This window comes from Oncorhynchus mykiss, chromosome 16 (genome assembly GCF_057628025.1).
Source record: "Oncorhynchus mykiss isolate SJ-2025 chromosome 16, ASM5762802v1, whole genome shotgun sequence".
Classification (NCBI taxonomy): Eukaryota; Metazoa; Chordata; class Actinopteri; order Salmoniformes; family Salmonidae; genus Oncorhynchus; species Oncorhynchus mykiss.
The window spans coordinates 58495458-58522808 of record NC_143037.1 but is presented as its reverse complement, the minus strand read 5'-3'; the positions used below and the strand labels follow the sequence as shown (position 1 = coordinate 58522808).

At 44.2% G+C, this 27351-nt stretch overlaps 1 protein-coding gene across 2 annotated transcripts; it reads left to right on the top strand.

The window, feature by feature from the left end:
- The first annotated feature begins 11018 nt into the window (after positions 1-11018).
- On the top strand, positions 11019-25103 carry LOC110492346 (bactericidal permeability-increasing protein). Of its 2 annotated transcripts, XM_021566584.3 has the most exons (17): positions 11019-11166; positions 11360-11469; positions 11563-11674; positions 11932-12060; positions 12498-12653; positions 12741-12804; positions 12923-12983; positions 13080-13171; positions 13336-13512; positions 14002-14061; positions 15200-15367; positions 15476-15543; positions 15629-15671; positions 15863-15926; positions 16142-16218; positions 22386-22468; positions 24492-25103. In XM_021566584.3, the coding sequence occupies exons 2-17, from the start codon at positions 11370-11372 to the stop codon at positions 24532-24534; spliced, it is 1497 nt and encodes a 498-aa protein (XP_021422259.2). In that variant the 5' UTR covers positions 11019-11166; positions 11360-11369; the 3' UTR covers positions 24535-25103. The 2 variants fall into 2 exon arrangements, with proteins under 2 accessions (XP_021422259.2, XP_090059625.1); XM_090203499.1 differs by lacking the exon at positions 24492-25103 and having other exon boundaries at positions 11023-11166; positions 22386-23278.
- The last annotated feature ends 2248 nt before the right edge of the window (positions 25104-27351 follow it).

Here is a 27351-nt window from a genome sequence, read left to right as displayed (position 1 = left end):
TTTAACACTATTTTGGTTACTACATAATTCCATATGTGTTATTTCATAGTTTGATGTCTTCACTATTATTCTACAATGTAGAAAATAGTAAAAATTGAGAAAAATCCTGGAATGAGTAGGTGTGTCCAAACTTTTGACTGGTACTGTGTGTGTGTATGTATGTGTATATGTGTATGTATGTATGTGTGTATATATATATATTAAAAAAAAATATATATATATATATATATATATATATATATCACTGCTCAAAAAAATAAAGGGAACACTTAAACAACACAATGTAACTCCAAGTCAATCACACTTCTGTGAAATCAAACTGTCCACTTAGGAAGCAACACTGATTGACAATACATTTCACATGCTGTTGTGCAAATGGAATAGACAATAGGTGGAAATTATAGGCAATTAGCAAGACACCCCCAATAAAGGAGTGGTTCTGCAGGTGGTGACCACAGACCACTTCTCAGTTCCTATGCTTCCTGGCTGATGTTTTGGTCACTTTTGAATGCTGGCGGTGCTTTCACTCTAGTGGTAGCATGAGACAGAGTCTACAACCCACACAAGTGGCTCAGGTAGTGCAGCTCATCCAGGATGGAACATCAATGCAAGTTGTGGCAAGAAGGTTTGCTGTGTCTGTCAGCGTAGTGTCCAGAGCATGGAGGCGCTACCAGGAGACAGACCAGTACATCAGGAGACGTGGAGGAGGCCGTAGGAGGGCAACAACCCAGCAGCAGGACCGCTACTTCTGCCTTTGTGCAAGGAGGAGCAGGAGGAGCACTGCCAGAGCCCTGCAAAATGACCTCCAGCAGGCCACAAATGTGCATGTGTCTGCTCAAACCGTCAAACAGATTCCATGAGGGTGGTATGAGGGCCCGACGTCCACAGGTGGGGGTTGTGCTTACAGCCCAACACCGTGCAGGACGTTTTTCATTTGCCAGAGAACACCAAGATTGGCAAATTCGCCACTGGCGCCCTGTGCTCTTCACAGTTGAAAGCAGGTTCACACTGAGCACATGTGACAGACGTGACAGTCTGGAGACGCCGTGGAGAACGTTCTGCTGCCTGCAACATCCTCCAGCATGACAGGTTTGGTGGTGGGTCAGTCATGGTGTGGGGTGGCATTTCTTTGGGGGGCTGCATAGCCCTCCATGTGCTCGCCAGAGGTAGCCTGACTGCCATTAGGTACCGAGATGAGATCCTCAGACCCCTTGTGAGACCATATGCTGGTGCGGTTGGCCCTGGGTTCCTCCTAATGCAAGACAATGCTAGACCTCATGTGGCTGGAGTGCGTCAGCAGTTCCTGCAAGAGGAAGGCATTGATGCTATGGACTGGCCCGCCCGTTCCCCAGACCTGAATCCAATTGAGCACATCTGGGACATCATGTCTCGCTCCATCCACCAACGCCACGTTGCACCACAGACTGTCCAGGAGTTGGCTGATGCTTTAGTCCAGGTCTGGGAGGAGATCCCTCAGGAGACCATCCACCACCTCATCATGAGCATGCCCAGGCGTTGTAGGGAGGTCATACAGGCACGTGGAGGCCACACACACTACTGAGCCTCATTTTGACTTGTTTTAAGGACATTACATCAAAGTTGGATCAGCCTGTAGTGTGGTTTTTCACTTTAATTTTGAGTGTGACTCCAAATCCAGACCTCCATGGGTTGATAAATTTGATTTCCATTGATCATTTTTGTGTGATTTTGTTGTCAGCACATTCAACTATGTAAAGAAAAAAGTATTTAATAAGAATATTTCATTCATTCAGATCTAGGATGTGTTATCTTAGTGTTCCCTTTATTTTTTGAGCAGTATATATATATATATATATATATATATATATATATATATATATATATATATATATATATATGTATATATATATGTATGTGTATATACAGTAGGGCAAAAAAGTATTTAGTCAGCCACCAATTGTGCAAATTCTCCCACTTAAAAAGATGAGAGAGGCCTGTAATTTTCATCATAGGTCCACTTCAACTATGACAGACAAAATGAGAAAAAAAATCCAGAAAATCACATTGTAGGATTTGTAATGAATTTATTTGCAAATTATGGTGGAAAATAAGTATTTGGCCAATAACAAAAGTTTATCTCAATACTTTGTTATATACCCTTTGTTGGCAATGACAGAGGTCAAACGTTTTCTGTAAGTCTTCACAAGGTTTTCACACATTGTTGCTGGTATTTTGGCCCATTCCTCCATGCAGATCTCCTCTAGAGCAGTGATGTTTTGGGGCTGTTGATGGGCAATACAGACTTTCACCTCCCTCCAAAGATTTTCTATGGGGTTGAGATCTGGAGACTGGCTAGGCCACTCCAGGACCTTGAAATGCTTCTTACGAAGCCACTCCTTTGTTGCCCGGGCAGTGTGTTTGGGACCATTGTCATGCTGAAAGACCCAGCCACGTTTCATCTTCAATGCCCTTGCTGATGGAAGGAGGTTTTCACTCAAAATCTCACGATACATGGCCCCATTCATTCTTTCCTTTACATGGATCATTCGTCCTGGTCCCTTTGCAGAAAAACAGCCCCAAAGCATGATGTTTCCACCCCCATGCTTTACAGTAGGTATGGTGTTCTTTGGATGCAACTCAGCATTCTTTGTCCTCCAAACACGACGAGTTGAGTTTTTACCAAAAAGTTATATTTTGGTTTCATCTGACCATATGACATTCTCCCAATCTTCTTCTGGATCATCCAAATGCTCTCTAGCAAACTTCAGACGGGCCTGGACATGTACTGGCTTAAGCAGGGGGACACGTCTGGCACTGCAGGATTTGAGTCCCTGGCGGCGTAGTGTGTTACTGGTGGTAGGCTTTGTTACTTTGGTCCCAGCTCTCTGCAGGTCATTCACTAGGTCCCCCCGTGTGGTTCTGGGATTTTTGCTCACCGTTCTTGTGATCATTTTGACCCCACGGGGTGAGATCTTGCGTGGAGCCCCAGATCGAGGGAGATTATCAGTGGTCTTGTATGTCTTCCCTTTCCTAATAATTGCTCCCACAGTTGATGTATTCAAACCAAGCTGCTTACCTATTGCAGATTCAGTCTTCCCAGCCTGGTGCAGGTCTACAATTTTGTTTCTGGTGTCCTTTGACAGCTCTTTGGTCTTGGCCATAGTGGAGTTTGGAGTGTGACTGTTTGAGGTTGTGGACATGTGTCTTTTATACTGATAACAAGTTCAAACAGGTGCCATTAATACAGGTAACGAGTGGAGGACAGAGGAGCCTCTTAAAGAAGTTACAGGTCTGTGAGAGCCAGAAATATTGCTTGTTTGTAGGTGACCAAATACGTATTTTCCACCATAATTTGCAAATAAATTCATTACAAATCCTACAATGTGATTTTCTGGATTTTTTTTCTCATTTTGTCTGTCATAGTTGAAGTGTACCTATGATGAAAATGACAGGCCTCTCTCATCTTTTTAAGTGGGAGAACTTGCACAATTGGTGGCTGACTAAATACTTTTTTGCCCCACTGTATATGTATTTGTATATGTGGCGCAGTGGTTAAGGGCGCTGTACTGCAGCGCCAGCTGTGCCATCAGAGTCCTGGGTTCGCGCCCAGGCTCTGTCGTAACCGGCCGCGACCGGGAGGTCCGTGGGGCGACGCACAATTGGCCTAGCGTCACCCGGGTTAGGGAGGGCTTGGTCGATAGGGGTGTCCTTGTCTCATCGCGCACCAGCGACTCCTGTGGCGGGCTGGGCGCAGTGTACGCTAGCCAAGGTGGCCAGGTGCACAGTGTTTCCTCCGGCGCATTGGTGCGGCTGGCTTCCGGGTTGGATGTGCGCTGTGTTAAAGAAGCAGCGGCTTGGTTGGTTGTGTATCGTAGGACGCATGACTTTCAACCTTCGTCTCTCCCGAGCCCGTACGGGAGTTGTAGCGATGAGACAAGATAGTAGCTACTACAACAATTGGATACTACGAAAAAGGGGTAAAATAAAAAATAAAAAATAAATAAATAAATAAAAAAAAATATATATGTATATATATATATGTAAGATGTATGTATGTATGTATATGTATGTGTATATATATATATATATGTATATGTATGTATATGCATTCATGTATATATATATATATATATATATATATATATATATATATACGTATATATATATACATATATATATGTGTATATATATATGTGTATATACACACATATATATATATACAGTATATATATATATATATATATATATATATATGTGTGTGTGTGTGTGTGTGTGTGTGTGTGTGTGTGTATATAAAACACACGCTGAGTGTACAAAACATTAGGAACACCTTCCTACACCCCCTTTTGCCCTCAGAACAGCCTCAATTCGTTGGGAATGGACTCTACAAGGCGTGGAAATCTTTCCACAGGGATGCTATCCCATGTTGACTCCAATGCTTCCCACAGTTGTGAAAAGTTGGCTGGATATCCTTTGGGTGGTGGACCATTCTTGATACACACGGAAACTGTTGAGCATGAAAAAAAGCAGAATTGCAGTTTTTGACACACTCACAACTGGCGCACCTACTACCATATCCCGTTCAAACGCACTTAAATATTTTGTCTTGCCCATTCACCCTCTGCATTTCACACATACACAATCCATGTCTCAATTGTCTCAAGGCTTAATCCTCCCCTTCACCTACACTGATTGAAGTGGATTTAGCAGGTGACATCAATAAGGGATCATATCTTTCACCTGGATTCACCTAGTCAGTCTATGTCATGGAAAGAGCAGGTGTTCTTAATGTTTTGTACACTCAGTGTATATAACAATACAAACGTAATATCACAACACAAACATAATTCATATTCTTTGAAATATACCATAGCATTATTCTGCCCCACCTCTTTCAGTTCCTGATTTTCAAGTTCTAGTAAATAACAATTCTTCTCAGAATGTCGATGTTTTGATATGGATCCCACATGTTGCTTGTTAAAGTGGACTTCTGACGGTCTCATAAGGGGCCAGCAGTGGATACCCAAGGAGTCATCCCAAGGAGTCATCCCAAGGAGTCATCCCAAGAAGTCATCCCAAGGAGTCATCCCAAGGAGTCATCCCAAGGAGTCATCCCGAGGAGTTTTTTATTTCACCTTTATTTAACCAGGTAGGCAAGTTGAGAACAAGTTCTCATTTACAATTGCGACCTGGCCAAGATAAAGCAAAGCAGTTCGACACGTACAACAACACAGAGTCACACATGGTGTAAAACAAACATACAGTCAATAATACAGTAGAAAAATGAGTCTATATACAATGTGAGCAAATGAGGTGAGATAAGGGAGGTAAAGGCAAAAAAGGCCATGGTGGCGAAGTAAGGTGGCGAAGTAAGGTGGCGAAGTAAGCAAGTAAAAAATAAAATAACAAATAAACACTGGAATGGTAGATTTGCAGTGGAAGAATGTGCAAAGTAGAGATAGAAATAATGGGGGGCAAAGTAGCAAAATAAATAAATACAGTAGGGGGAGAGGTAGTTGTTTGGGCTAAATTATAGATGGGCTATGTACAGGTGCAGTAATCTGTGAGCTGCTCTGACAGCTGGTGCTTAAAGCTAGTGAGGGGAATAAGTGTTTCCAGTTTCAGAGATTTCTGCAGTTTGTTCCAGTCATTGGCAGCAGAGAACTGGAAGGCGAGGCGGCCAAAGTAAGAATTGGTTTTGGGGGCGACCAGAGAGATATACCTGCTGGAGCGCGTGCTACAGGTGGGTGCTGCTATGGTGACCAGCGATATGAGATAAGGGGGGACTTTACCTAGCAGGGTCTTGTAGATGACCTGGAGCCAGTGGGTTCGGCGACGAGTATGAAGCGAGGGCCAGCCAACGAGAGCGTACAGGTCGCAGTGGTGGGTAGTATATGGGGCTTTGGTGACAAAACGGATGGCACTGTGATAGACTGCATCCAATTTATTGAGTAGGGTATTGGAGGCTATTTTGTAAATGACATCGCCGAAGTCGAGGATCGGTAGGATGGTCAGTTTTAAAAGGGTATGTTTGGCAGCATGAGTGAAGAAGGCTTTGTTGCGAAATAGGAAGCCAATTCTAGATTTAACTTTGGATTGGAGATGTTTGATGTGAGTCTTGAAGGAGAGGTTACAGTCTAACCAGACACCTAGGTATTTGTAGTTGTCCACATATTCTAAGACAGAACCGTCCAGAATAGTGATGTTGGACGGGCAGGCAGGTGCAGGCAACGATCAGTTGAAGGACATGCATTTAGTTTTACTTGTATTTAAGAGCAACTGGAGGCCACGTAAGGAGAGTTGTATGGCATTGGAGCTCGTCTGGAGGGTTGTTAACACAGAGTCCAAAGAAGGGCCAGAAGTATACAGAATGGTGTTGTCTGCGTAGAGGTGGATCAGAGACTCACCAGCAGCAAGAGAGACATCATTGATGTATACAGAGAAGAGAGTCGGTCCAAGAATTGAACCCTGTGGCACCCCCATAGAGACTGCCAGAGGCCCGGACAACAGGCCCTCCGATTTGACACACTGAACTCTATCAGGGAAAGAGTTGGTGAACCAGGCGACGCAATCATTTGAGAATCCAAGGCTATCGAGTCTGCCGATGAGGATGTGGTGATTGACAGTCGAAAGCCTTGGCCAGGTCAATGAATACGGCTGCACAGTATGGTTTCAGCTCTGAAACCAGATTGCATAGCGGAGAAGGTATGGTGGGATTCGAAATGGTCGGTAATCTGTTTGTTGACTTGGCTTTCAAAGACGTTAGAAAGGCAGGGTAGGATAGATATAGGTCTGTAGCAGTTTGGGTCAAGAGTGTTCCCCCCTTTGAAGAGGGGGATGACCGCAGCTGCTTTCCAATCTTTGGGAATCTCAGAAGACACAAAAGAGAGGTTGAACAGGCTAGTAATAGGGGTTGCAATAATTTCTGCAGATCATTTTAGAAAGAAAGGGTCCAGATTGTCTAGCCCGGCTGATTTGTAGGGGTCCAGATTTTGCAGCTCATTCAGAACATCACCTGACTGGATTTGGGAGAAGGAGAAATGTGGAAGGCTTGGGCGAGTTGCTGTGGGGGGTGCAGTGCTGTTGACCGGGGTAGGGGTAGCCAGGTGGAAAGCATGGCCAGCCATAGAAAAATGCTTATTGAAATTCTTAATTATAGTGGATTTATCGGTGGTGACAGTGTTTCCTATCCTCAGTGCAGTGGGCAGCTGGGAGGAGGTGGTCATATTCTCCAAGGACTTTTCAGTGTCCCAGAACTTTATTGAGTTTGTGTTGCAGGAAGCAAATTTCTGCTTGAAAAAGCTAGCCTTGGCTTTTCTAACTGCCTGTGTGTATTGGTTTCTAGCTTCCCTGAAAAGTTGCATATCACAGGGGCTGTTTGATGCTAATGCAGAACGCCATAGGATGTTTTTGTGTTGGTTAAGGGTAGTCAGGTCTGGAGAGAACCAAGGGCTATACCTGTTCCTGGTTCTAAATTTCTTGAATGGGGCATGCTTATTTAAGATGGTGAGGAAGGCATTAAAAAAATAATAACCAGGCATCCTCTACTGACGGGATGAGGTCAATGTCCATCCAGGATACCCTGGCCAGGTCGATTAGAAAGGCCTGCTCGCTGAAGTGTTTTAGAGAGCGTTTGACAGTGATGAGTGGAGGTCGTTTGACCGCTGACCCATTACGGATGCAGGCAATGAGGCAGTGATCGCTGATCTTGGTTGAAAACAGCAGAGGTGTATTTAGAGGGCAAGTTGGTTAGGATGATATCTATGAAGGTGCCCGTGTTTACGGCTTTGGGGTGGTACTTGGTAGGTTCATTGATATTTTGTGTGAGATTGAGGGCATCAAGCTTAGATTGTAGGATGGCTGGGGTGTTAAGCATGTCCCAGTTTAGGTCGCCTAGCAGCACGCGTTCTGAAGGTAGATGGGTGGCAATCAGTTCACATATGATGTCCAGAGCACAGCTGGGGGCAGAGGGGGGTCTATAGCAGGTGGCAACAGTGAGAGACTTGTTTTTAGAGAGGTGGATTTTAAAAGTAGAAGTTCAAATTGTTCTCTGCAGTAGATTGCAACACCGCCCCCTTTGGCCGTTCTATCTTGTCTGAAAATGTTGTAGTTCGGAATGGAGATTTCAGAATTTTTGGTGGTCTTCCTAAGCCAGGATTCAGACACGGCTAGAACATCCGGGTTGGCAGAGTGTGCTAAAGCAGTGAATAAAACAAGCTTAGAGAGGAGGCTTCTAATGTTAACATGCATGAAGCCAAGGCTATTACGTTTACAGAAGTCATCAAAAGAGAGCGGCTCGGGAATAGGAGTGGAGCTAGGCACTGCAGGACCTGGATTCACCTCTATATCACTAGAGGAACAGAGGAGGAGTAGGATAAGGGTACGGCTAAAAGCTATCAGAATTGGTCGTTTAGAACGTCCGGAACAGAGAGTAAAATGAGGTTTCTGGGGGCGATAAAATAGCTTCAAGGTATAATGTACAGAGTCTGTGAATGGTTTGTCCTCTGACAAATCAACTGTAAATGTCGGTGTTCCTCAAGGTTCCGTTTTAGGACCACTATTGTTTTCACTATATATTTTACCTCTTGGGGATGTTATTCGAAAACATAATGTTAACTTTCACTGCTATGCGGATGACACACAGCTGTACATTTCAATGAAACATGGTGAAGCCCCAAAATTGCCCTTGCTAGAAGCATGTGTTTCAGACATAAGGAAGTGGATGGCTGCAAACTTTCTACTTTTAAACTCGGACAAAACAGAGATGCTTGTTCTAGGTCCCAAGAAACAAAGAGATCTTCTGTTGAATCTGACAATTAATCTTAATGGTTGTACAATCGTCTCAAATAAAACTGTGAAGGACCTCGGCGTTACTCTGGACCCTGATCTCTCTTTTGAAGAACATATCACGACCATTTCAAGGACAGCTTTTTTCCATCTACGTAACATTGCAAAAATCAGAAACTTTCTGTCCAAAAATGATGCAGAAAAATTAATCCATGCTTTTGTCACTTCTAGGTTAGACTACTGCAATGCTCTACTTTCCGGCTACCCGGATAAAGCACTAAATAAACTTCAGTTAGTGCTAAATATGGCTGCTAGAATCCTGACTAGAACCAAGAAATTTGATCATATTACTCCAGTGCTAGCCTCTCTACACTGGCTTCCTGTCAAAGCAAGGGCTGATTTCAAGGTTTTACTGCTAACCTACAAAGCATTACATGGGCTTGCTCCTACCTATCTCTCTGATTTGGTCCTGCCGTACATACCTACACGTACGCTACGGTCACAAGACGCAGGCCTCCTAATTGTCCCTAGAATGTCTAAGCAAACAGCTGGAGGCAGGGCTTTCTCCTATAGAGCTCCATTTTTATGGAACGGTCTGCCTACCCATGTCAGAGACGCAAACTCGGTCTCAACCTTTAAGTCTTTACTGAAGACTCATCTCTTCAGTGGGTCATATGATTGAGTGTAGTCTGGCCCAGGAGTGGGAAGGTGAACGGAAAGGCTCTGGAGCAACGAACCGCCCTTGCTGTCTCTGCCTGGCCGGTTCCCCTCTTTCCATTGGGATTCTCTGCCTCTAACCCTATTACAGGGGCTGAGTCACTGGCTTACTGGGGCTCTCGCATGCCGTCCCTGGAAGGGGTGCATCACCTGAGTGGGTTGATTCACTGATGTGGTCATCCTGTCTGGGTTGGCGCCCCCCCTTGAGTTGTGCCATGGCGGAGATCTTTGTGGGCTATACTCAGCCTTGTCTCAGGATGGTAAGTTGGTGGTTGAAGATATCCCTCTAGTGGTGTGGGGGCTGTGCTTTGGCAAAGTGGATGGGGTTATATCCTTCCTGTTTGGCCCTGTCCGGGGGTGTCCTCGGATGGGGCCACAGTGTCTCCTGACCCCTCCTGTCTCAGCCTCCAGTATTTATGCTGCAGTAGTTTATTTGTCGGGGGGCTGGGGTCAGTTTGTTATATCTGGAGTACTTCTCCTGTCCTATTCGGTGTCCTGTGTGAATCTAAGTGTGCGTTCTCTAATTCTCTCTTTCTCTCTTTCTTTCTCTCTCTCGGTGGATCTGAGCCCTAGGACCATGCCCCAGGACTACCTGACATGATGACTCCTTGCTGTCCCCAGTCCACCTGGCCGTGCTGCTGCTCCAGTTTCAACTGACCTGAGCCCTAGGACCATGCCCCAGGACTACCTGACATGATGACTCCTTGCTGTCCCCAGTCCACCTGACCGTGCTGCTGACCATGCCGGTCATTTATGAACATTTGAACATCTTGGCCATGTTCTGTTATAATCTCCACCCGGCACAGCCAGAAGAGGACTGGCCACCCCACATAGCCTGGTTCCTCTCTAGGTTTCTTCCTAGGTTTTGGCCTTTCTAGGGAGTTTTTCCTAGCCACTGTGCTTCTACACCTGCATTGCTTGCTGTTTGGGGTTTTAGGCTGGGTTTCTGTACAGCACTTTGAGATATCAGCTGATGTACGAAGGGCTATATAAATAAATGTGATTTGATTTGATTTGAGTCATCAGCATACATTAAAAAAACTATAAAACAACATTTAGTTCATTTGTAAAGACATCACTCATATTTCATGTCTTGTTGGTTGGGAGCCGGTCCATGGGCCTCTTGACCAAATGTTGGTTAAAGCCAACTGGACACTTCGGGGACTGTTGAGAAAATAATTACAAAATAATATTCTTTGTAAGCCTAATAAATAAGCCTAATAAATGTCACAATTTAGACCCTGGGTTGACGCACTATTATTCTGTTCAGTTGTTATTTGGATAAATATCTGCTACTGTATCTCAACTGGAGTGTGCTAGCTTACTCCAAGCTGGAGGAAGACAACGAGTAAAGAGGGAGGCCTTATTTCATAGAACATTTATTTGCTATGAGCCTTCTCTTGATTCTACTAAGCACTGCTATTAAAACGTGGAGATTATAAAGCAGACCAAAATAAAAGTTTAACAGTCATCAGACATGGAGAGTATGTTTCCTGTTTTTCACACTCTACTTAGCAACAGTACATCTCAGCACCACTCACCAAAGGGGATAGGTGTTCAGCAGTTTCACTTTACAATGAAACAGGAAGTTAATAGACTATATATAAATATCACATGATTTGAGCACAGTCCCAAATCAGACCTACAGCCATCTATCTACACTAGAGCTAATAATCAACCTAGGTAAAATTATTCCTTTTATTGTACATGCATAAATCTATAGTCTCTGTATGTATGTATCTCTTATGCAAATCATGTTAACAAAATGATCTTTATTTGCTGATTTGCTGGATATAGTTGAAAAAAAAGTTGTTTATGGTATTTTATAAAAGCAGTACTATTTCAGAGGAACAACACTGTATATCTCTCCATATAGGGTGTTAAGCATGTTATCCCTCCTAATACTTCTGCTGAATCTTACCAATCATGCTTTTGGACAAAATCCTGCAATAAAGGCCATATTGTCAAATAAAGGACTTCAATATGGTAAGAAAATGCTATTTCCTCAATTGTCTTGAGTTAAAATACCAAACCAGAGAAATTGCATTTCAACAGCTACTTTATTCTTGTATCCTCCAGGGTCACACATTGGGGCTGATTGGATGCAGGAGAAGATAGGTAGTGTGATCATACCAGATGTCAGAGGTGGTGTTGACATTGGTATAGGAACGGTGCACTACGTCCTTGACGGGTACATGTTGTGGCTTTTATTTATGAAATTAAAGTAAACCATTACTGTTTAGAATCTCAGAATAACGTTTAACTTAATCATCATTAGTCAAAGAACCTGCTACAGACATTTTGTGCTTTGTCCTTTGGTGGCAAAGTACCAAGAATGAGTTTGGGTCTAATATTATAACATAGTCTCCGAAGATGTTCTATGATTTAAAACAGTGCTATTGACACAATGTGCACAACATTGACTGTCTCCACCAACCTTCTCTCTAGAATCTCAGTGTCTGGGTGTGATGTTCCAGAGCCTTCAGTGGAGTTCTATGAGGGCGTGGGACTCAAGGCTGTGATCAGTGGCCTCAGCATTTCAATGAGTGGAAATTGGCACACACGTTTTGGCATCATGTGAGTGACAGCGATCAGTTTCTGTTGTCTGATTGGTGCCTGTTTTTCTATTTTTCCATCTTTTAATCTTTCCATGCTATTGGATTATGAGGGTCAGGTACATTATTGATGTCTGTCTCCTGAAAAGGGAGAATCTTTGTTAAATGTACTGGTAACACAACTACTGGTGAAACAAGGTAACACAACTACTGGTAACACAACTGCTGATGACAGTATAACAGGAACTGATACACTGATACACTAAATCTGTACAGAGAACAAACATATTATATCTGGGACCAGTCAGATAAGAATGAGTACAGTAGTTCTCTCAACGGCTCTTCCTGTTTTCACATCAGAAGATTTGAGCTTTGAAGCCTGTTCCTTTTGTAATGACTTCAAAACGAATCAAATTTCTAAGAACATTATGTCTCGTTCCACTCTCTGTGTGTTTGCAGAACCGATGGTGGCTCATTTGACCTGGCAGTGTTCAATGTGGACGTGACCTCTGTGGTGCAGATAGGAAGTGATCAGAGTGGACACATTTCTATCTCCAGCGAAAACTGTGATGCCAGTGTCGGTGAGGCATCAATCAATTTCCATGGAGGAGCCAGGTATGTTTCAAAATGTATTTAGAGAGAGGGAGAGAAAGAAAGAGATTTATAATCATCATTATAATTTGGTAACCATTTTGTTAACAGTTTGATCTTCCAGCCATTTGTGAGCCTTTTCCACCATCGCATTAAAGCTATAATTGAGGAAAGAGTGAGTAAATTGATTCACTCATGATTTGTATTCCTTATACCAGTAAATGTTCAAATGATGTGGGGTATTTTTCAACTGACTGCATGACCATATAATGTATATATATCACTGCACCCAGATCTGCCCATTGGTTGAAGAGCATGTTACCGATTTGGAGCGACATCTATCAGAAATGCAAGGTATTGCAGTAGGGAGGACAAAGAAAGAAAATAGGCTTCACAAATATTATTTCTACCAGTATTGTGGTGCTCATGGTGTTGTTTTTTTCACTACAGTGTCCTTCAAGGTCAATTCTGCTCTAGTTTTGGACGTCCCCCTCACTAACTCACCCCTCGTCGATTCTATTAGCCTTGGTCTGGATTTGAAGGTAGCTTTACCTGATGTGAATGGATACAACATAACCCAATATGATTGTGTTACATGAAGAAAATAGGGTGGGGACTGGGGTTATCATACTTTGCATCAGTAACAAATGGTGTATTTTTTAAAACTCAGGATCCTTGCTCAGATTGACTGATTTCTGTGTTCCAGGGTGAGTTCTACAGTGTTCAGAGTCACACAGATCCTCCTTTTAAGGCCGAGCCTTTTAATCTGCCAGAGGACAAAGGCCACATGCTCTCCCTGGGCCTGTCTGAATTCACTGTCAACTCTGCCTCCTATGCTTACTTCTCCGCTGGACTCCTGCAGGCCCAAATAAACGACAGCATGGTGTGTGTGCGTGTGTGTGTGGGGAACAGAAGTCCTTACAAGGATAGCAAAACAAGGAAAATTGCTATTTTAGGTTTAGAAGTTAGGTTTAGGGTTACAATTAGGGTTAGGTTTAGAATTATGGCAAAGGTTAGGGTTAAGTTAAGGGTTAGGGGTTAGGGAAAATATAATATTTAATGGGAATCAATTGTTTGGTCCCCACAACAACAAATGTAAAACAAACGTGTTTCTGTGTGTGTGTGTGTGTGTGTGTGTGTGTGTGTGTGTGTGTGTGTGTATGTGTGTGTGTGTGTGTGTGTGTGTGTGTGTATGTGTGTGTGTGTGTGTGTGTGTGTGTGTGCGTGCAAATGTTCATGTCTGTCTGTCTGTCTGTCTGTCTGTCTGTTTTTCTGTCAACTACAGTCATTTCGCTCCTTTTAATCTAAGTATGCAAACTGTTGAGAAACCTTTGTATTTAACCCTTCCCTTTACTTCCTCTATTTATCTCAGATCCCCAAGACCTCTCCTTTCCGTCTCAACACAACCTCCTTCGGGCCTCTCATCCCTCAGGTAACACCCAGAAAATCCTTGGCCGTTGCCAAAGGTAAAATGCATTCAGTGGCCAGTTTATTAGCTACACCAATTTAGTACCGGGTCGGACCCACCTTTGCCTCCAGAACAGCCTGAATTCTTGTCGGAAACATTCCACAGGGATGTTGGTCCATACTGACGCGATGGCATCACGCAGTTGCTGCAGATTGGACAGCGGTACATTCATACTGCAAACGGCCCATTCCATCTCATCCCAAAGATGCTCTATTGGGTTTGGCCAGCAACAATGTTCAGATACACAGTGGCGTTCAATCGTTGCTCAGTTGGTATGAAGGGACCTAACATGTGCCAGGAAAACATTCCCCACACCAATAACGACCGTCACCAGCCTGTACCGTTGACACCAGGCAAAATGGATCAATTAACTCATGCTACTTATGCCAAATCCTGACTGCTATCAGCATGATGCAAAAGGAACCGGGATTTGTCAGATCAGGCAATGTTTTTCCACTTTTTAACTGTCCAGTGTTGGTGATCGCGTGCCCACTGGAGCTGCTTCTTCTTGTTTTTAGCTGATAGGAGTGGAACCCTGTGTGGTCGTCTGATTCAATAGCCCATCCGTGACAAAGATCTGCGTTCCGAGATGCCGTTCTGCACACCACTGTTGTACTGCGCCGTTATATGTCTGTTTGTGTACCGCCTGTTAGCTTGCACACATTCTTGCCATTTTCCTTCGTCCTCTCTTATCAATGAGCTGTTTTCACCCACAGGACTGCTGCTGACTGGATGTTTTTGTTTGTCGCACCATTCTCTGTAAACCCTAGACACTGTCGTGCATGAAAAAAGCCCAGGAGAGCAGCCGTTTCTGAAATACTGGATCCGACGTGCCTGGAACCCACGATCATACCTCGCTCAAAGTCGCTTAGGTCACTAGTTTTGCCCATTCTAACATTCAATCGAACAGTAACTGAATGCCTCAATGCCTGTCTGCCTGCTTTATATAGCAAGCCAAGGCCACGTGAATCACTGTCTGTAGGAGCGATCCATTTTCGTGAACGGGGTGGTGTACTTAATAAACTGTCAATGAGTGTGTATGGACAGTGTAGTTTTGCCCTTGAACAAAATCTTTCTAAATGCACTGATTCATTCCTCCCAGCTTCCCAAGCTCTTCCCCAACATGCTGATGGAACTGCAGGTGTATGCCAGGAACGTTCCAATATTTTCCTTCCAGGCTGATAAGGTTACAATGGAATTTCCAGGTGCTGTTAAGGCCTTTGCCATCCAGCCAAATGCTTCACGGACTCCACTGTTCAAGCTCAATGTTGTGAGTTAGCTTTTTTGGTTCAGGGTTCATGTAAATCCTTTTCAGTTATTATGTACTTTCAGAATGCATTCTGTGCAGGGTTAATTCCAATAAATTCTTCTCTTCCAGGACTCCATTTTTAGTGGGATGATACGCATTTCAGAAGAGAAACTCAAAGGCTTGGTGGAACTAAGCAAGTAAGATGAGTTTCAGTTCCACTTGAATTAAATAAATACATTTGATTTGTAAATTAATTGAGTAATACAACTCTCCATTTGCTAGTTTTACCCTGACACTTGCATCAAGTGAAGTGGGAACATTCCAGGTAGGATGCAAAGACACTGCATTACCTTTACAATGATATGGTGCACTGCTTAACCTCAGTACGCTGTGGGACGGTTTCTCCATTAGGCATGCTTGTTAGTCCAGGACTAAGCTTAATCTGTATCTGGGAAACTGGCCCTGTATGGATAAATAAAGAGCTACCAAATGTTGACAACGATCACTATTTTCCAGACTGCAGCCCTGGAAAAGTTTATGAAGCTGGGGATGAAGATTACAGTGTTAGCTAAACTGAACGGTAAGTTCTGAAATGTATGCGGGAAAAAGAGCATACAATCCTAGAGTAGTACTACAGTAGGCCTATTCATGTTCATATTGACCATATATATACACATTGTCAAACCACACTTCATCATGGTATTTACCTTTTAACATACAAAACCATTGTGTGTAAACCTAATGACTGGACTGCTGAAATAGTTACCCTAAACTACTGGTTTTTGTTTGTTGCAGCCAAACTGGAGGAGGGCATTGTTTTACCCACCATGCACCACATCCATCTGGTTAACCCTGCGCTGAAGATCCAGCAGGTCTGATACCATGTATTATTTTATTGTGTTACTTTTAATAATTTTTTTGAAACTTAAAAAAAAAATCTTAACTCTTATTTTTCTTAAGACCGCATTGTTGGTTTGTAAATAAGCATTTTACGGTAAGGTCTACTACACCTGTTGTATTCGGCGCATGTAACTGTCATGTACTGTCATGTTGTGTCTTGTCTCTGTCCTTTCCCTTCACCCTGTCTCCCTCTGCTGGTCGTTGTTAGGTTACCTTTTCTCCCCCTCTTTTCCCCAGCTGTGCCTTGTCTCCTCCTAACCACCTCGTCACCCCTTTTCCCACCTGTTCCCTTTTTCCCTCTGATTAGGTCCCTATATCTCTCTCTGTTTCTGCTCCTGTCCTTGTCGGATTCTTGTTTGTTGTGTTTCATGCCTGAACCAGACTGTCGTCATGTTTGCTGTAACCTTGTCTTGTCCTGTCGGAATCTGCCGGTCCGTCTGAGCCTACCTATGTTTGGTAATTAAAGAAGCTCTGTTTAAGTTAATTCGCTTTTGGGTCCTCATTCACGCACCGTAACAGAAGAATCCGACCAAGAATGGACCCAGCGACTTCGGATCCTCTCCACTCAGCCGTCGGGATCCAGGGAGCGATGCTAGGCAGACACGAGCAGGAATTGTCTGCTGCTCGACATGCCGTTGAGACCCTGGCCACCCAAGTCTCCAACCTCACAGAACAGGTTCACCATCTCCGTCTCGATCCACCGGCCACTTCCAGGGCTTTCGAATCTCCGGAGCCCAGAATCAATAACCCGCCGTGTTACTCTGGGGAGCCCACTGAATGCCGCTCGTTCCTCACCCAGTGTGATATTGTGTTTTCTCTCCAGCCCTACACTTTCTCCAGGAGCACTGCTCGTGTCGCCTACGTCATATCTCTCCTTATTGGACGGGCTCGTGAGTGGGGCACGGCAATCTGGGAGGCAAGGGCTGAGTGTACTAACCAGTATCAGGACTTTAAGGAGGAGATGATACAGGTTTTTGATCGATCTGTTTTTGGGGAGGAGGCTTCCAGGGCCCTGTCTTCCCTATGTCAAGGTAATCGATCCATAACAGACTACTCTATTGAGTTTCGCACTCTTGCTGCCTCCAGTGGCTGGAACGAGCCGGCTTTGCTCGCTCGTTTTCTGGAGGGTCTCCGCGCAGAGGTAAAGGATGAGATTCTCTCCCGGGAGGTTCCTTCCAGCGTGGATTCCTTGATTGAACTCGCTATTCGCATTGAGCGACGGGTTGATCTTCGTCACCGAGCTCGTGGAAAGGAGCTCGCGTTCTCCGTTGCCCCCCTCTCCGCATCACTACCATCTTCCTCTGCCGGCTCGGGTGCTGAGCCCATGCAGCTGGGAGGTATCCGCATCTCGACTAAGGAGAGGGAACGGAGAATCACCAACCGCCTCTGTCTCTATTGCGGTTCCGCTGGTCATTTTGTCACTTCATGTCCAGTAAAAGGCCAGAGCTCATCAGTAAGCGGAGGGCTACTGGTGAGCGCTACTACTCCTGTCTCTCCTTCAAGATCCTGCACTACCTTGTCGGTCCATCTACGCTGGACCGGTTCGTCAGCTTCCTGCAGTGCCTTAATAGACTCTGGGGCGGAGGGCTGTTTTATGGATGAGACCTGGGCTCGGGAACATGACATTCCTCTCAGACAGTTAAAGGAGCCCACGGCCTTGTTCGCCCTGGATGGTAGTCCTCTCCCCAGGATTCAGCGTGAGACGCTACCTTTAACCCTCACTGTTTCTGGTAATCATAGTGAAACCATTTCTTTTTTAATTTTTCGTTCACCTTTTACACCTGTTGTTTTGGGCCATCCCTGGCTAGTTTGTCATAATCCTTCCATTAATTGGTCTAGTAATTCTATCCTCTCCTGGAACGTCTCTTGTCATGTGAAATGTTTAATGTCTGCTATCCCTCCTGTTTCCTCTGTCTCTTCTTCACAGGAGGAGCCTGGTGATTTGACAGGGGTGCCGGAGGAATATCACGATCTGCGCACGGTGTTCAGTCGGTCCAGGGCCACCTCTCTTCCTCCACACCGGTCGTATGATTGTAGTATTGATCTCCTTCCGGGAACCACCCCCCCCGGGGTAGACTATACTCTCTGTCGGCTCCCGAACGTAAGGCTCTCGAAGATTATTTGTCTGTAGCTCTTGACGCTGGTACCATAGTCCCCTCCTCCTCTCCCGCCGGAGCGGGGGTTTTTTTTGTCAAGAAGAAGGACGGGTCTCTGCGCCCCTGCATAGATTATCGAGGGCTGAATGACATAACAGTGAAGAATCGTTATCCGCTTCCTCTTATGTCTTCAGCCTTCGAGATCCTGCAGGGAGCCAGGTTTTTCACTAAGTTGGACCTTCGTAACGCTTACCATCTCGTGCGCATCAGGGAGGGGGACGAGTGGAAGACGGCGTTTAACACTCCGTTAGGGCACTTTGAATACCGGGTTCTTCCTTTCGGCCTCGCTAACGCTCCAGCTGTCTTTCAGGCATTAGTCAATGATGTCCTGAGAGACATGCTGAACATCTTTGTTTTCGTTTACCTTGACGATATCCTGATTTTTTCACCGTCACTCCAGATTCATGTTCAGCACGTTCGACGTGTCCTCCAGCGCCTTTTAGAGAATTGTCTTTTTGTGAAGGCTGAGAAGTGCACTTTTCATGCCTCCTCCGTCACATTTCTCGGTTCTGTTATTTCCGCTGAAGGCATTAAGATGGATCCCGCTAAGGTCCAAGCTGTCATTGATTGGCCCGTCCCTAAGTCACGCGTCGAGCTGCAGCGCTTTCTCGGCTTCGCGAACTTCTATCGTCGTTTCATCCGTAATTTCGGTCAGGTGGCAGCTCCTCTCACAGCCCTTACTTCTGTCAAGACGTGCTTTAAGTGGTCCGTTTCCGCCCAGGGAGCTTTTGATCTCCTCAAGAATCGTTTTACATCCGCTCCTATCCTTGTTACACCTGACGTCTCTAGACAGTTCGTTGTCGAGGTTGACGCGTCAGAGGTGGGCGTGGGAGCCATTCTTTCTCAGCGCTCCCTCTCTGACGACAAGGTCCACCCATGCGCGTATTTTTCTCATCGCCTGCCGCCGTCGGAACGTAACTATGATGTGGGTAACCGCGAACTGCTCGCCATCCGGTTAGCCCTAGGCGAATGGCGACAGTGGTTGGAGGGGGCGACCGTTCCTTTTGTCGTTTGGACTGACCATAGGAACCTTGAGTACATCCGTTCTGCCAAACGACTTAATGCGCGTCAGGCGCGTTGGGCGCTGTTTTTCGCTCGTTTCGAGTTCGTGATTTCTTATCGTCCGGGCTCTAAGAACACCAAGCCTGATGCTTTGTCTCGTCTCTTCAGTTCTTCAGTAGCCTCCACTGACCCCGAGGGGATTCTCCCTGAGGGGCGTGTTGTCGGGTTGACTGTCTGGGGAATTGAGAGGCAGGTAAAGCAAGCGCTCACTCACACTCCGTCGCCGCGCGCTTGTCCTAGGAACCTTCTTTTCGTTCCCGTTCCTACTCGTCTGGCCGTTCTTCAGTGGGCTCACTCTGCCAAGTTAGCCGGCCACCCTGGCGTTCGGGGTACGCTTGCTTCCATTCGCCAGCGTTTTTGGTGGCCCACCCGGGAGCATGACACGCGTCGTTTCGTGGCTGCTTGTTCGGTCTGCGCGCAGACTAAGTCCGGTAACTCTCCTCCTGCCGGCCGTCTCAGGCCGCTTCCTATTCCCTCTCGACCGTGGTCTCACATCGCCTTAGATTTTGTCACCGGACTGCCTTCGTCAGCGGGGAAGACTGTTATTCTTACGGTTGTCGATAGGTTCTCTAAGGCGGCTCATTTCATTCCCCTTGCTAAGCTTCCTTCTGCTAAAGAGACGGCACAAATCATCATCGAGAATGTTTTCAGAATTCATGGCCTTCCGTCAGACGTCGTTTCGGACAGAGGTCCGCAATTCACGTCTCAATTTTGGAGGGAGTTTTGCCGTTTGATTGGGGCTTCCGTCAGTCTCTCTTCCGGCTTTCACCCCCAGTCTAACGGTCAAGCAGAACGGGCCAATCAGACTATTGGTCGCATCTTACGCAGTCTTTCTTTTCGCAACCCTGCGTCTTGGTCAGAACAGCTCCCCTGGGCAGAATACGCCCACAACTCGCTTCCTTCGTCTGCGACCGGGCTATCTCCTTTTCAGAGTAGCCTCGGGTACCAGCCTCCGCTGTTCTCATCTCAGTTCGCCGAGTCCAGCGTCCCCTCCGCTCAGGCTTTTGTCCAACGTTGCGAGCGCACCTGGAAGAGGGTCAGGTCTGCACTTTGCCGTTATAGGACGCAGACTGTGAGGGCTGCTAATAAGCGTAGAACTAAGAGTCCTAGATATTGTCGCGGTCAGAGAGTTTGGCTCTCCACTCAGAACCTTCCCCTTAAGACGGCTTCTCGCAAGTTGACCCCGCGGTTCATTGGTCCGTTCCGTATTTCTCGGGTCATTAATCCTGTCGCAGTTCGACTTCTTCTTCCGCGATACCTTCGTCGCGTCCACCCGGTCTTCCATGTCTCCTGCATCAAGCCCGTCCTTCGCGCCCCCGCTCGTCTTCCCCCCCCCCCCCCCATCCTTGTCGAGGGCGCACCCATCTACAGGGTCCGTAGAATTTTGGACATGCGTCCTCGGGGCCGTGGTCACCAGTACCTCGTAGATTGGGAGGGGTACGGTCCTGAGGAGAGGAGTTGGGTTCCCTCTCGGGACGTGCTGGACCGTGCGCTGATCGAGGATTTCCTCCGTTGCCGCCAGGTTTCCTCCTCGAGTGCGTCAGGAGGCGCTCGGTGAGTGGGGGGGTACTGTCATGTACTGTCATGTTGTGTCTTGTCTCTGTCCTTTCCCTTCACCCTGTCTCCCTCTGCTGGTCGTTGTTAGGTTACCTTTTCTCCCCCTCTTTTCCCCAGCTGTGCCTTGTCTCCTCCTAACCACCTCGTCACCCCTTTTCCCACCTGTTCCCTTTTTCCCTCTGATTAGGTCCCTATATCTCTCTCTGTTTCTGCTCCTGTCCTTGTCGGATTCTTGTTTGTTGTGTTTCATGCCTGAACCAGACTGTCGTCATGTTTGCTGTAACCTTGTCTTGTCCTGTCGGAATCTGCCGGTCCGTCTGAGCCTACCTATGTTTGGTAATTAAAGAAGCTCTGTTTAAGTTAATTCGCTTTTGGGTCCTCATTCACGCACCGTAACAGTAACAAATAAAATTTGATTGGATTTGATCTATTAGTGTATCTTTTAAACCAGCCTCAATTAGTATAGGTTGGAAATCTGTAAATGTGTTTAATTTGCCAGTTTTGAGTATGTTTTGAGTATGTTTTGCCAGTTTTGAGTATGTTTTGAGTATGTTTTGCCAGTTTTGAGTATGTTTTGAGTATGTAAGTGTGTCAAATCAAATGTTATGTTACATGCGCCGAATACAAATGGTGTAGACTTTACTGTGAAATACTTGCTTACGAGCCCTTCCCAACAATGCAGAGTTTAAAAATAAAATAGTAACACAAGAGGAATACATTTTTTTTAAAAGAGAGTACCAGTACCAGATCAATGTGTAGAGGTGCGCGGTATTTGAGGTAGATATGTACCTGAAAGCAGGGTAAAGTGACTAGTTATCAGGATAGATAATAATAAAAGTAAAATAAAGAACAGAGTATCAGCAGCAACTGATGAGTGTAAAAGTGTGTGTTTATGTCTGTGCGTGTGTAATATGTATGTGTGTTATGTGTGTGTGTATGTGAATGTGTGTGGGTTTTGTGTAGGAGTTTCAATGTAGTGTGTGTGTGTGTGTGTGTGTGTGTAGTCTAGTGAGTGTGCATAGGGTCAGTGCAGATAGGGTCAGTGTAGATAGTTTGGGTACCATTAATTAACTATTTAACAGTGTGTATGTGTATCTTTACTTTCACCAAAGTAGTTCTGGGAGATACACCAGAACTAGGGGCAGCAGGCAGCCTAGTGGTTAGAGCATTGGACTAGTAACAAGATTGAATCCCCGAGCTGACATGGTGAAAATATGTTGTTCTGTCCCTGAACTAGGCAGTTAAAACACTGTTCCTAGGCCATCAATGAAATTAAGAATTTGTTCTTAACTGACTTCCTAGTTAAATAAAGGTATAAAAAAGACAGTATTTTGGGTTCATTCAGATGTTTTTTTCTCCCACAGGGATTTGTGTCCATTGCATCAGACCTTGATGTTAAATCTGGCGAGGGAGAGAGCCTTTCTGAAGGGATTTACCATTACCGACTGTAGGTGGTGCCTGCTAATATCGTTCATTATTATCCCAGAAAAAAATGATACATTACTAATTTCTTAATGTAGAACAGCAAGTAGCTACACAGTAACTAATTACTAATTAATGGTTACATTTTTGCACCTAAAACACCAGACGATTGTTATAGATTTTAAAACCTATTATTCAAGAGACAATTTTCAGCTTTGCCTAGTTTTCAGTTAATCAATTATCACAAGTATCACATGAAATGTACTGCTTCACCTGAAATTACATTTGAGCATTGCCCCCTTTTGGATAACTCACTGATTAAAGAGAGGAACAAGACAACTGATTGCAGCTCACAATAAACCTGATTGCAACTCTGGACAATAAAGCTGTGTGATGCAATACAATGAAACACCACATTAATACACTGAAAAATTATTGTTTTACTAAAAGTTCATTTCTGTTTTCTTGAAGTGTTCGCTATGGCAAGGTTTACAAGGCTACAGTAAACATGTAGTCCCCCAAGCAGTGCTTAATTTGAGCCAGAACAGGATCCGGCACCTCTCAGATTTGATTTATTTTGTTCAGGTGTGGTGTCGAAAAGATCCCCCCTGCCAGAATCCCCCCCTCCCTCCCCCCCTTCACGTGAACGCGCACACACTCAATTCTTCATTGTTGCAACTTGCATGCTAGTTGAGATGTCTGATCACGTTAGGCTCCGTTTCATTTGATTTTTGATGTAATTTTGTTCGCGGGCAGGCACAAGTAATGTCTGCAGTTTTCGGTTTGGCTATTTGTTTCAAGTGTATTAGTCTATAAATAAATCTCTTTGTCAAAATTTGTCACCTCTCCCATCTCTTATTCGACTAGTAGTTGTTCTGAAAGGTTTATTGCTTGCCTATATTTTACTCCCTCCTTTATGTTTAATATAACACACATACATTCATTATTCATTTTGGTTGTTCTATAGAAAGTATTTGACTGATGTGTGCCACAGAAAGTACCCCCCCCCCCCCCCCCTTCTATCATGGGACTGCAAGGCCTGGCACACTTCAGAATCCATTTTGGTGACTCTAGTCACAAAAGGAAGTGGTTATTTCAGCAATAATAGTTTTCAGAGGCCTCTACTGCTCTCTCTACCCATCCCTCAATCCCCCATCCCATCATGCTTTTCCCTCTTATGGCTTTTCCTAAAATGTTTTACAACTTTTCTGTTTTAGTTTTTAAGAATGTAGGTACAGTAGTAATAATAAAATAATAATAACAATAATAAATAAAACGTGTACTCTGGGCGAAAAAAAAGTTCAAATATATAAGTCAACGTGAGTGCATATCCATAATCACAGTAAACTGTTATAATAATAGAAAAAACTAAGAAAAAAATTAATAAATGTATAATAATATAATAAACAAAACTATGACTGAATGTGCCTCCATGAAGAATCCCTCCCCAATAGGTCCCTTTTGTCAAGACTTCCTCCGAAGTCGGTCCCTCTCCTTGTTCGGGCGATGTTCGGCGGTCGACGTCACCGGTCTTCTAGCCTACGCCCATCCACCTTTCATTTTCCATTTGTTTTGTCTTGTCTTTCCTCACACCTGGTTTCAACTCCATCAATTACATGTTGTGTATTTAACCCTCTGTCCCCCCCATGTCCTTGTCCGGTATTGTTTATTGTAAGTGCCTGTGCACGTTATGTCTGGTGTGCGTCGGGTTTTGTACCCATTTAATGATTGTTCTGGTTTCCGGTGAGTTTTTATTATTAAACTGCGCCGTTGGAAACACAGTTTTTGCTCTCCTGCGTCTGACTTCTCTGCCACCCCTTATACCTTTGCCCTCAATAGGACACCCCCAGCACCTGCACCATCCCTATCAACCTCTACCCACCCCTCAACCACAAAACACAATAATGACAATAATAATATAAATTAAAAGACAAAATATATATACCAAGATATATATACACATACACACACATGTACATGTACAGTACATATACATAAACATATTCATAAGACACTCAACTTATCTCTTATCTCTTTTCCTACATCAGATATGCAGGTGACATTTCCACCTGGATGACAGCACATAATTAGCAAGACGGAGATGCTCTTCATCCGAGGGAATGCCTGCCCATTCTCAGAAATGAGATCATCTGAGATGATCACGTCGTTTACATTCCAGTCCTTGTCAGCTCCATATTTGACGACTTCAACTCACACCCTGTTGGAATCTCTGCATTATCAGATTCGCCTCTGTTATTAATCTCTATATTGTAATCAAAAAAAGTGTTTCAAAATGCTGTACTTTTATTAATATATATGTTCAGATCATTCTTGAGAAAGAAGGGGTGTAATATCTCCAGATGGGTGTGTGGTTGTCATGCCCTGGCCATAGAGAGACTTTTATTCTCTATTTTGGTTAGGCCAGGGCGTGACTAGGGTGGGCATTCTAGTTTCCTTATTTCTATGTTTTCTATTTATTTGTGTTTGGCCAGGTGTGGTTCTCAATCAGAGGCAGCTGTCTATCGTTGTCTTTGATTGAGAATCATACTTAGGTAGCCTTTTCCCCACCTGGATTTGTGGGTAGTTGTTTTCTATTTTGTGTCTGCAACAGACAGAACTGGTTCGTTTTGGTCCTTTTGAATAAATGATCATGAACCCGTGCTGCGCTTTGGTCCTCTTCTTCAGACGAGCGTTAGTGGTGCCCTTCCTCACCCATGCCAAGAAGATGTTACTTCTTGTGGGGTCTTTGCCTTGAAAGTAAGTGCGAGAGAATAAGTAATGTAAAATTAACCTACTGAAAGTATACGGACTAAAAAGCTAAACAGAACTGTCAAATTATATTATAGCTATGTCGTTGTATACTGGTGAATTAGAATCTTAAGTGTAACAATTTTGTTGGGGAAACAAATGCCATTTTAATTTTTTTCCCCAGTTAGCTGAATGTGTTCTGGAGTCAATTGTCTAGTCAAATATGGACAAAGATAACATCATGAGAGAAGAAATAGCAGTCACACACAAACACTGGTATGTTCAATTTCTAATTTAATATAATTGTAGATTAATTTATTTTTTTTAAATTTACATTTAGATGGCCACTAAAACATGTATTTAAATAATTATGTTACAAGAAATCTATACTGTTCCATTTGCTCAGAAAAACACATGTAAAGATATATAGACTACTTGACATTGTTTTGCTAGATGACCTGAGCCAACTGTGCCACTTCTGTGGGGAGGTGGACAATGAGGAAGACACTAACTGGGTAATTGCTTGTTCACTTCTAAAGGCACATTTTTAGCAGTATGAATGTGTATAAGCAGTCAATTTTCCAGAGGTAGTATAATCTTTGTCTGATAATGAAATAATTGTAATTCAAGAAAATTGATTTAATGTTAAATATATTAATTTGTCATCATAAAGTTGATTGTTTGTGACCGCTGCCCACGATGATTCCACCAGTCCTGTATGAAAACCATCATCGGACTTAAAAAAAAAAAATGTATCTTTATTTAACTAGGCAACTTGCCTAGTTAAATAAAGGTTTAAAAAAAATAAAAATAAACTTTATTATTAAGAACAATTCAGACTGTCTGCGTTGCCTGGTCAGGACGAGGTTAGGCTTGAGTTCCAGGTGACGGTATCACCTGAAACTTCCATAAAAAGTGGACTAAATGTTCAGTCGAGCTGTTGCCGCTTTCCAATATTTGTTTTATTTATTGTCATTTTATTTCTTACTATGCCAAGATCGAAATTTGTATTTAATGTTTACAAACCTAACTTTCTGTATTGTGTGATATTTGTGTATTTTCTTACATGACAATGTTTCTTAAAAAAGAAAAGTTTCTTAATACCCTAATTTTGCATTCTGTAGCACACTACTGGTCAACATGAGCTACCACAATGATTATGAAGTGTGCCAGGCCTTGCAGTCCCAAAATAGAAGGGGGGAGTGGGGGGAGGAGTCCCCCCACCCCCCCACCCTCTAATTTCCTTAATTTTGTGGATTTTATTTTATTTAACCAGGTAGGCCAGTTGAGAACAAGTTCTCACTTGCAACTGCGACTTGGCCAAGATTAAGCAAAGCAGTTCGACACAACAGTTACACATGGAGTAAAACAGTCAATAATACAGTAGCATCTATATACAGCATGTGGTAGGATAAGAGAGAAAACAATAAATAGGCCATGGTGGTGAAGTAATTACAATATAGCAATTAAACACTGGAGTGGTAGAGATACAAGGGTGCAACGGAGCAAGATAAAAAAAATACAGTGATGTAGATTGGATAGGCTATTTACAGATGAGCATGTACAGGTGTAGTGAGCTGCTCTGACAGCTGGTGCGTAAATCTAGTGAGGGAGGTAAGAGTCTCCAGCTTTAGTGATTTTTGCTGTTCGTTCCAGTCATTGGCAGCAGAGAACTGGAAGGAGAGGTGGCCAAAGGAAGAAATGGCTTTAGGGGTGACCTGTGAGGAGTGCGTGCTACAGGTGGGTGCTGCTATGGTGACCAGTGAGCCGAGATAAGGCGGTGCTTTACCTAGCAGAGACTTGTAGATGACCTGGAGCCAGTGGGTTTGGCGACGAGTATGAAGCGAGGGCCAGCCAACGAGAGTGTACAGGTCGCAGGGTGTGGGTAGTTTATGGGGCTTTGGTGACAAAACGGATGGCACTGTGATAGACCATCCAATTTGTTGAGAAGCGTGTTGGAGGCTAATTTGTAAATGACATCGCCGAAGTCTGAGGATCGGTAGGATGGTCAGTTTTACAAAGGTATGTTTGGCAGCATGAGTGAAGGATGCTTTGTTGTGAAATAGAAAGCCGATTCTAGATTTAATTTTGGATTGGAGATGTTTAATGTGAGTCTGGAAGGAGACTTTACAGTCTAACCAGACACCTAGGTATTTGTAG